Source organism: Phalangium opilio, unplaced genomic scaffold, assembly GCF_054372755.1.
Source record: "Phalangium opilio isolate 3A_F unplaced genomic scaffold, DU_Popi_V2 ptg000032l_1, whole genome shotgun sequence".
Classification (NCBI taxonomy): domain Eukaryota; kingdom Metazoa; phylum Arthropoda; class Arachnida; order Opiliones; family Phalangiidae; genus Phalangium; species Phalangium opilio.
In genome coordinates this window covers 8,268,741-8,279,836 of record NW_028324159.1, presented here as the reverse complement: position 1 = coordinate 8,279,836, position 11,096 = coordinate 8,268,741, and the positions used below count along the sequence as shown (strand labels likewise).

At 43.3% G+C, this 11,096-nt stretch overlaps 1 protein-coding gene across 1 annotated transcript; it reads left to right on the top strand.

Moving 5' to 3' along the window:
- Positions 1-6,792: 6,792 nt before the first annotated feature.
- On the top strand, positions 6,793-7,476 carry LOC149685857 (sentrin-specific protease 2-like). The gene has a single exon (XM_089871069.1). It carries the CDS (start codon positions 6,793-6,795, stop codon positions 7,474-7,476), a length of 684 nt encoding a protein of 227 aa, XP_089727195.1.
- Positions 7,477-11,096: the final 3,620 nt, after the last annotated feature.

Below are 11,096 nucleotides of genomic sequence, written 5' to 3'. Positions count from 1 at the left end.
CAAGAGATCTAGCTAATTCAAGCGCCCAATCACGATGGTCAAAACATGAATCTAATAGGGCTTGAACCTGGGACCTTCCGCGTGTGAAGCGAACGTGATAACCACTGCACCATAGATACATGGAAGCACTGAGTTTTCCAAGTGATCTAGCTAATTCTTATGTCCAATCACGATGGTCAATACATTTATCTACCAGGCCTCGAACCTGGGATCTTCCGCGTGTGAAGCGGACGTGATAACCACCACACTACAGATACGTAATAACACTGAGTTTTCCAAGAGATCTAGCTAATTATTATGTCCAATCACGATGGTCAAAGCCGTACTTCTGTAATTAACTATAATTAACATACTTAGACTTAATTTTTTTTGATCAAACTGGCTGATAGCACACCCTGAATACTTAATTGTTAATTTAAGATAATTCCGAAAAGTAACTTCGCTGTAGTTTTTAAGTTAGCGGTGGGGAAAGATCACGAAAAACCCATGTTAATCTCCATAGGAAATTAGCAAAAGCGGGTGAATATTACTTTAACGTTACAAAACGGTATCAAGTCATATCTACAAGGGCCTACCGGCCCTGTAGAATATATAGTTTTCCCTGATAGGGCAAGAGAAAAGTACTCCTTTTTTAGCTTTAACTTCAGTGCACGTTTTCTGGCCCTCTATGAGCCAAAGTTATAAAGTAGTGATTCAATTTTGAACTTCGTTGGTCACAAGATGGTCGTAAGATCATTATTATATAGTGCTATGCGAGTACTCGAGAAGATTCGAGTACATAATCGAGTATCGAGACTAGTACTAGGCTCGAAACTAGATAATAGATTTCCTGAAATTGTTTCGAGTATTAAACCAACAGGCCCGATAAATACTCGAACCTGCATTTAGAAGGCCTATAACTCTGTAAATGAGATATAATGTCACTCTTATTGCTTACCAGGCGAATGTTAGTGTTGTTTTTTAGTTTAGATCATAATGACAGTGTAATATTGTCAGGTATAGATTGGCCACGGAGCCAAGATAAGATCATGAAAGCCCGTGCGAACCGGCCAGCTCTCCTGGTTTATGGGCCACCCATGCCACTCGGGTATAAAAGGTCCCCTCGCACGGGCATTCGAGAGATTCGCTTCGGCGACAGTAGAGGGATAAGACCATTGGTGTCCAGCCCCTACTAGTTCGTCTAAGTTCTCCGCTCTCAGATAGAGGGATAAGACCCTTGTTGTCCAGCCCCTATCCGAGAGAACGTCCCCGCAACCCTGACTTAGGTTCCGGCGACCCCTTGTTCATATTCCGAATAAAGAATATTTAAACGTACCATACAACTGTCGTCTCACTTAAGAATAAGCCTATTCCGACTTATCCGTACTAATACTGACGCGACAAAGTGGTGGAGGCGCGGGGCACGATTTGTCCGTACATCCAATAGATCTACTGCGTATGAGCGACCCAGAGTCTTCCGATACCGAAATCTACGGCTCACCCGAAGAAAGTATTTCTCCCCCTCGATTTCAGTTCGACTATAACGCAGCTGATTTAGCCGATCCCGTCGACGAACCATACGGGCCAAGCTCCGCCAGAACTGCCGAGACGTCGGAAAAAAGATTTTCCCGCCGAAATAAAAATCTCGAACCCGAGTTTTCGAGTCTTCTTCCCGTCACCCGACGAGATATTTCTGCACCGAGAAACCGAACCACTTGCTTCCAAACAAATATGGCCGCTACTCCCGACCAAATCGCCGCTACTCCCGACCAAATCGCCGCTGCAGTAGCCGCTGCGATTCAAGCCGTTAATATAGCGCGAGACGCTCCTCGATTCAACCCAGACTCCCAGAGCGTGTGCGACTGGCTAACGGTTTTTAAGAAAATGATACAGGCCAACCATAGCCGCATATCCAGCCTGCCTACGGTCCTTGAAGGCAAGGCGATCAATTGGTTTTCGTCGAAAATCCGACAAAACGCCGCCGCTCAAGTTACCCCTACTTGGGTAGAATGGGAAGCTGAACTGATATCAGAATTTGGCCGAAATTCAATAGCCACTTTCAATGAATTACTATCCCGCAAGCAACAACCCGGTGAATCACCGGTAACATATTTCCGAAACGTCACGGACTTATGCTCCCGCGTCAACCCCTCAATGCCTGAAGTAGAAAAAGTTCATCATTTATTCAGGGGCCTACTACCGCAGCTACGGGAAAAAATCGTCCTTATGAACCCTAGCACTACAAAAGATTTCCTATCGAACATCCAACACCTTTCTACCACGGAGTCAACCTTCACTTTCTCTGAAAGCCGCATCATGGATGTTTTGGCAACGGCTTTGGCCGGTAACTCCGTCCCAGCTACACCCGCAGCTACTACACCCTGCCTCTATCAAGCCCACGAGGACGAGGAACTCTCCAAACTAAAAAATGAACAACGGAGCTTAAAAGACGAAAATCGTCTCCTCAAAGAGGAAAACAGCGAAATTCGAGAGGATAACCGCCGAATGAGGGAAGAAAATCGCCACCTCCGGTCCGACTTAGTCACATACATCATAGCAATCGATGTTCCCTATGCACTCGTACCAACAATCTAACCTCCTACTGCAGTACCCATCTTCCTTCTCGCCCAGTACATGAATAAAACACTCCTGATTCCTCTAGCAACTCACAACGTGGTTTTAGGGACGGTCCCTCAAATTTTAGAGGACGAAGTCCATCACCCTACCTGAACAATAACAGAGAGCCCTCAAGGAGGGATTCAACACCATCTAGAGGTCGCAGTCCTTCTCCTTACTTCCCCCAGGGACGACCTACCTCCCCCTACCCGACTACGCGACGATCTGATTCTCCACATAGACCGGCCGAGCAAAGATTCAATAACAATCGAGACCAATTTAACAGCAATTCACGAAATTCGAGAAACGACAACCGACGGTGGAGATAGGGGATACCCCACCGTCATGGCCTATAGAGCACCCCCTTCTCTTCCAACGCAAACAAAACCATACCTCACCGTCATCACCTATAGAGCACCCCCCTCCCTTCCAACGCAAAAAAAACCGGACCCCTCCGGCCACACCTTTAGAGCAACCCCTTCTTCTCCAGTCCGAACAAAAACTAGTACAGATCAAAGGCTGTATAGATGGATCCGATAACCAACTAAACGTTGTTTTAGATACCGGGAGCATCAAAAACATTATCAGTCAACAAACCGCCCGGGGGCTAGACTCAAGAATAACGCCAGCCGAAAACATAGTCTTCAGAGTTGCTAACGGTGACGGCATAAAACCTGTCGGAAAAGTCAATACCTGCATTCAACTCGGGAAAATGAAGCACATCATCGATGCTTTTGTTATTAATGATTTTACGTACGACTTACTACTTGGATTGGACTTCTGTTCCACGAACCGGGTCGTGATTGACTTTGGGTCATCACTAGTATCCATTGAAAACGAGACCCTCACCTTTGATCACCCATTGGACTCTGACGAACCAATTAAAATTCGTGTTCTAAATGATCTCTCCATTCCACCTACATCAGAGGCCATCTTGAGAGTCACGTGTTCCGAAAACGAAGCCACCCTTCTCATCGAGGGGGCCGATAGAGTAGTTCAGCAACACGGTCTGCTTCCTTGCAAAACTCTCACAGAATTTCAGAAAGGCCATGGATTCTTACGGGTAGCAAACCCCACCAAGCAGACGAAAAGTTTAAAAGCCGATACCCTGGTGGGAAATGGATACCATGTCACTGACCTCAACTATCTGGAAAAGGATACCTCATCAAGCGAAACCCTACCCGACGACCTCCATATCGGAACCCAACTAACTCATCAAGAAACAAACGCATTAAAAACTATGCTACGCAAATATCCAAAGATATTTTCAAGACACAGCACTGACCTTGGTCGCACATCACTCGTACCGCATCGCATTAACACAGGAACAGCAGCACCGGTTAGGTGTCAACCTTATCGCAAATCATACGCCGAAAGGGAGACCATTAAGAAAGAAGTCGACAAAATACTCGAGGGCAATATCATCCGAGAATCCTGCTCGCCTTGGGCCGCGCCGGTAATCATGGTCAAGAAAAAAGACGGAACCCTACGTTTCTGCGTAGACTCGCGCAAACTAAACGCCGTCACAAAAAAGGACGCGCATCCGATTCCCAGAATAGACGACACCTTGGACCGCCTATCGGGTTCATCACTTTTTACTACCCTAGACTTAGCACAAGGATATTTGCAAGTCGAACTCCACGAGGAAGATAAGGAAAAAACAGCCTTTGTTACACCCGACGGCCAGTACGAGTTTAATGTCCTAGGCATGGGCCTATGTAATTCCCCTGGCACCTTCCAGCGCCTAATGCACAAGGTTCTTGGGTCCCTGATGTGGCAAGTCGCGCTTGCATATCTCGACGACATTATAATTTTTTCCCGCTCCTTCGACGAACACCTCATACATCTAGAGGCAGTCTTAAAGCGCCTCGAAGAAACTGGCTTGAAAATAAAGCCGGAAAAATGCTCTTTTGCCCAAACTCGCATTAAATACCTTGGCCATGTTATTGACGGCGACGGGGTCTACCCCGACCCTCATTTGAGAGATGCCGTGGCTCATTTCCCACGTCCAGAAAACGTCAAGGCAGTCCAACGCTTTTTGGGCCTCGCCGGCTATTACCGAAGGTATATAAAAGGCTTTTCGTCCATAGCCAAGCCCCTATCGGACCTCACCATTAAAAATGTGCCATTTGAATGGACCTCCGAGGTGGAAACAGCATTCAACACACTTCGGGAAAAACTAACATCATCACCTATCTTGGCTCATCCGATTTTTGAAGATCAGTTCGAACTCCACACCAACGCTTCCGCCTATGGGATTGGAGCAATCCTTAAACAACGCCGTCTGGGGAAGGAGCATGTCATCGGCTACGCTAGTCGTCTTTTAAATAAAGCAGAGCAAAATTACAGTCCCACCGAACGGGAATGCTTGGCAATAGTATATGGTACGCAAAAATTCCGACCGTACCTTTATGGCCGACCCTTCAAAGTTGTCACGGATCATCACGCCTTATGCTGGTTGAAATCCGTTCGTAACCCTAATGGAATATTGGCCAGGTGGGCGCTTCAATTACAAGAATTTGACTCCGTTATAACCCATAAAAATGGAAGGATACACAAGGACGCCGACGCTCTATCGCGAGCCCCTTTTAGTGGGGCCCCCCAAGAAGAGATACCCCTCCTAATAGCTGCCGTCAATCAAGCCAACACAATGAACCAACTTCGAGCCTTCGATATCGCTAAACTTCAAAGAGAAGAACCTTTCTTCGGACCTATTATCCAATACTTAGAAAATCCTGGGGGACGCAATACGAAGATCGTCGCGAAAGCAGCTAAGCCCTACAAGTTGATGGGAGATCTCCTCCATCGCCAAGTAAAAACTGACGAAGGGTTCAAGCTGGTAATGGTCGCTCCCAAAGAAATCCGTTCCCTGATTTTAAAGGCACTACACGACGACGCCGCCTCGGGCCACTTAGGCTTTCGCCGTACCTGGGAGCGAGTAAAACAGCGCTTCTTTTGGCCGAAAATGTTAAAACACGTTGTTAACTATGTCTGTTCATGCATTTTATGCAACAAACAGAAAACCAACCCATTCCGACCGGCTGGATTTTTACAACCAATACCCCCCACTACAAAGCCATTCGAACGAATTGGATTAGATAAATTGGGCCCATTCCCCGACTCGACTTCTGGCAATAAACACATTTTCGTATGTACCGACGGCGACTATTGTACAAAGATGGTCGTTGCCGCCGCGGCGCCTCGTGGGACCGCTGAGGAAGCAGCATCCTTTCTTTTGAAAGGCGTACTAATAAAGTATGGCTCCCCCCGCGAGCTCATCACTGACAGGGGCCGAGAATTTGTCAATGCCCTTCTCCAAGAACTAACACGACTTTTTAAAGTACACCATAATACCACCACCGCTTACCACCCACGTACCAACGGTCAAACAGAACGATTCAATAAAACCTTAGCCGATATGATGTCTCAGTATGTCTCCGAAGAACACTCTGATTGGGACCAATTCCTTCCCCACCTTGTTTTTGCATATAATACATCAATACACAGTGCTACCGGCTATTCTCCATTCTATCTTTTACACGGATACGAAGCCGATTTAAACCTAGACGCCGCCCTTGACTTTCCGGCCAGGGCTCTTAACACCCCTTTCGGACTACACAATATCGTATATGCTCAACGAGCTCAAAACATGGCAGCCGAACGTCAAACGCTAGCGCAAGACAGTGACAAAAAACGCTTTGATAAAGGCCGCCGCGAAGTGACTTTCTGCGAAGGCGACCTCGTTTTTCTTCGCACTCCCCGACGTGTCCCCGGGCGTTCAGAAAAGCTGTTACACCAATTTAGCGGACCCTACAGTATTATTCGCCAAACAGCGCCCAACAATTTTGAAGTAGTGGATTCTACTGGCAAGAAGAAATATATTGTCTCGGCGGAACGTTTGAAACCATACCATCCCCGACTACCCTTTCAGAAGAAAGTTCACTTTCACGACACCCCAGTGACCCATATTTTTAACACCGAAGAGGCGCCCACAAAGTTCCATCAGGACCAGATCGCTCCTTCATCCATTACCAGAACCAATCCCATTGTACCCATAATGGTACCCAGCATTGGAAAAAATCTCGTGCAATCCGGACCTAGTCTTACTTCACCAGTTGACACTTGTCCCTCAACTCTCCGACGCTCAACACGCCACCGTCTCTCACCAGATCGCTACGGTTACCCTTCACCATTTTAATGCGTTATAGCAAATTAATTCGCAAACAGCAACGTCGGGCTGTTGCACGTAATAGCCGGATTACTCAACTCTCCCCTATGACATCATTTGCCACGTCTCGCTTGGACCTTCACCTCTCGGTATTGGAACCGATATTTCCAACCACCTGTCGCAATATTCGTGATCACTGCCTCACCCCGGACATCATCGACGCATATCTTGCACTCATCAACCGCACCGCATCCCGTTCCACCTTCATCTTCCCTTGCCTTTTCTACACCACTTTGCAAAAGGCAGGGGCCGCGAAAGCCTCAACATTCGTCGACCAAGAGGAAGACCTCTTCGGCTATTCATTACTACTTATCCCGATTAACCATTTCAACCATTGGAGCTTGGTCGCCATCGACCTTGACCACCATCGCTTTCAACACTTGGACTCGTTTCCACCGAATCTTAATCTTCTAGCAGAACTTCTCGCCTTCTTCCAGCGCGAAACATCACTGCGGGGTATTATTGATATGTGTTTTGAGAATTTCGATCGGACTGTGCCCCCACTACCGTGGCAAATGCATGGTGTTGACAGTGGTATTTTTTGTTGTGAATTCGCGCGGTTAACCATCATACGTGGTGAGTACAATTTTAACGCGGCGGACGTTCCCGCTCTCGGGCGGAGAATCCGGACTGAACTCCAACGTCACCAATAAAAATAAAAAAAAAATTCTAATACTAATATCATCTCAGTTTGGTTTGTAAATTTATCCCTGTTTTATAATCGTAACTTTAATCATAACCCTATTTTTGAGTTTGTTTTGCATATATTTTTTGTTTTACTAATTTCTTGTGTACATTGCTTGTATTTTTTGCCAATTATTTTGTCTTGGTCCCTTTTTGTAACCGCCGGGACGGCGTTTTTCTTTGCGGGGAACTGTCAGGTATAGATTGGCCACGGAGCCAAGATAAGATCATGAAAGCCCGTGCGAACCGGCCAGCTCTCCTGGTTTATGGGCCACCCATGCCACTCGGGTATAAAAGGACCCCTCGCACGGGCATTCGAGAGATTCGCTTCGGCGACAGTAGAGGGATAAGACCAATGGTGTCCAGCTCCTACTAGTTCGTCTAAGTTCTCCGCTCTCAGATAGAGGGATAAGACCCTTGTTGTCCAGCCCCTATCCGAGAGAACGTCCCCGCAACCCTGACTTAGGTTCCGGCGACCCCTTGTTCATATTCCGAATAAAGAATATTTAAACGTACCATACAACTGTCGTCTCACTAAAGAATAAGCCTATTCCGACTTATCCGTACAAATACTGACGCGACAATATAATAGGGTAGTAGCCTCTACCTAGTTCTCTCAATATTGGAAGTAAAAGTAAAGAATAAAATGAAAGCAATTCATTTAAAGGGGCAATGATATTATTTATTTTTATTTATTCAAAGTTCAGCCTAGTAATTTTCGTTTTGGATTTAACGTGCAAAATATAACCATGGCTGGCTAGCAGTGACTTAAGTGAGTACTTGGTTTCAACTAGATTCTAAAGAAAATATTAATGGGGAATTGGTATGTTAAATTTAAGGGGAACAAGGATAATACCGTCGGGGACTTTTTTAAAGTATTTTATCCGAAAATTACTCTAAATGTATATCATGTAGGCGATATATAAACATTAAGTGTGGAAATACATGTAAAAATCCCAATTTCTCGATAAATACTCGAAATAAATTTTCTAGTTACTCGATTCGAAAGTTCGATACTCGATAAGAGATATATTAATGTTAAGAAGATTACTAATATTCCGTCATCAGAGTACAGGAAACGTGAAAGTGACTATTTCCTCTGTGGTGTTTCAAATTAGGACCACAGGGCAGATGTATTCCATTTTAGGACGAACTTTTCCATATAAGGGTTGTCAACAAGGTTTTCCTAAACTCTTTGTAGCCCAGAACTATTAGACTTTGACCTAGAACATATGAACATAAAGATGAAAATTGGTACAAGGATTGTTTTTGACCCACCAAAAATTTAACTAAAAGCCCCTGCTGTAGAGCGCGAGCTTTCGCTGCCATCTTGGAAACTGGCCACCGACAATGCCAGCTACAGTGCATTCCACACTGTTCATAAAAATTATGAAAACTGGTGCACATTATGACTAAAACCACATGAACATCATAGTGAAATTTTACAGCTCTGTGGTCGAAACTTTGGTTGCCGTATTGGAAAATGGCCGCCGTAATGCTAGGTACAGTATATTTCACAATGTTGTTGGAAAACTTGAAAATTGATCGATATTAAAATGAGAGCTGAGTGAACCTCATAGTAAAATATTAAAGGACTTCATTAGATAGTTTGGCCGCCATGTTGGAAACTGGCCTCCGAGAATGGCATTTAGATACAGTTTATTCTTCAAAAATTATGAAAGTTGGTAAAAATTATGTTAAAGACCGTCTGAATATTTACGAAAATATTAAAGACTTGCTTCTGATATTTTGGGCGCGATCTTAGAAAATGACTGCGAGGAATTCCAAATATATTTCAAATATATAACTGTTTCCCAAATTCCTACATAGTTACATTGTGTAGATGATTTTCATTATCGTTACAAATACTAAATTTTATCAATTTTAAATTATGGTCGCCATCTTTCAAAATGGCCCCTCAAAAATTTTGAATGAAAGAAAAGTTTTCAAAGCTATAATTCACATCATTTTGATTACGGAATATAATTTAATATGGAGTTTATACATTCTACGAATGTTAAAGATAAGAATTCAGACAAATGTCTATCATTTCATTCAAATTCATAGTCATCCTGAAGATCTCTTTACAATAATAGCAGTTAGTACCGCGGCAATGTCCGCGCATTGCTGAGCAAACTAATTCGGATCGTCTATATTCACAGTTCTTTACACAAGAGGTTGGTTTGGTGCAGGAGAAAGTGGTGTGAATGGGTTTTGGACTTTTGCTATCGCAAACCCATCCCCAGTCTTTGGAGGTTAAGATCGTTTCCTAGCCATTGTAGTAACGGAATATCTCGGTTCTTCTAGACTATTATATCCGTCCATAAAGACTATGTTTCAAAATCAAAATTCTTCTACTCATAGGACAGTAAATAATAATAACGTCTGCCAGAAACCAACCTTTTATATTTTCCGGAACCTCAAAAGCAGGGGAATAAATTTATGGAACTCTCTCCCACTCGAAATAAACAAACTAAGTCAATATCTGTTTTAAAAACGAAGATCCTGAAATATGTGAAAAACAACATTTGAAATTAAACCCATTATTCTTAAAAAGTCACAGAACTCTCAAAATACTAAAATGCAGGTTTTTTTGTCCATAGAATTATCTGTTGACAACTATTTTATCAATTATTTGGGCTGTACAATTATCTGCGCTTACCATTCTTACCAGACCTGAAAACTCAGTTCACCAGAGTAACAACTTCATTCTCTTGATCTTGTTGAAGTACCCCGAAGTTCTGGGCTCTTTATCACAAAAATGTAAGTAAAAATTGGAACCTTTAGGGTCAGATTCCCTAGCTTGGAGTAGTTCTACTTTGGAAAGTTGTTTTTTTAAATCTTCATAACTTAAGTTTGAGACCTTCAAATGAATACTTTAGGGCTCATTTTGTAGACAAATTTCCCTCTATTCATAGAATTGGGCGTCAATACTTTATCATACAACTCAGAGAAGACACAAAATTAGTTACACAACCTTTCATTTTGCATAAAAATTTTTGCCCATAATGAAGGGAAAGTTCTCACTTGGATCTCTGTAAATAAGCATTCACGTCCAATACGAAACAGTTACGTTTACAAAAACATTTTCACTGAAAACATTGGGAGGTTTCTCTTCAAATTGAATGCATTAAATTTACCCAGAAAAATCTAATTGGAAATAAGTCTTTTATGGCTAGTGGTCGGCGTTTGGACAAGATAATCCACAGAATTTTGGTTAATCAGTTATTCATGAATAATAATCAGATAATTATTCGTGATTACATTGCATTAATCATAGACTTCCCGTGGATAATTTCAAATTATGAATAAAGATAAAACAAACAGATATTATCCTATCCAAATGCCGACCACTATTTATGGCATAAAATGAAACACCCCGAAATATACAAATTTACTCTTTCTTTATTCATCATTAACTAATTTTCTAGTGAGTCAAGAACCACTAATTAGAGATTCATAGACGGTTTTATCTATTACCTATCGAAAACGTATGGTCCTGAAAGCGGGAAGCCTTCATATAAGCGGTTCCCGTATGAGCGGATCCCATTATAGCGGTCCTCACCACACCGGTTCCCTAAATAGTATA

Bases quoted from the DNA above. Each gene is read 5' to 3' on its own strand.
- LOC149685857 (XM_089871069.1), top strand. From the start codon at position 6,793: ATGCGTTATAGCAAATTAATTCGCAAACAGCAACGTCGGGCTGTTGCA.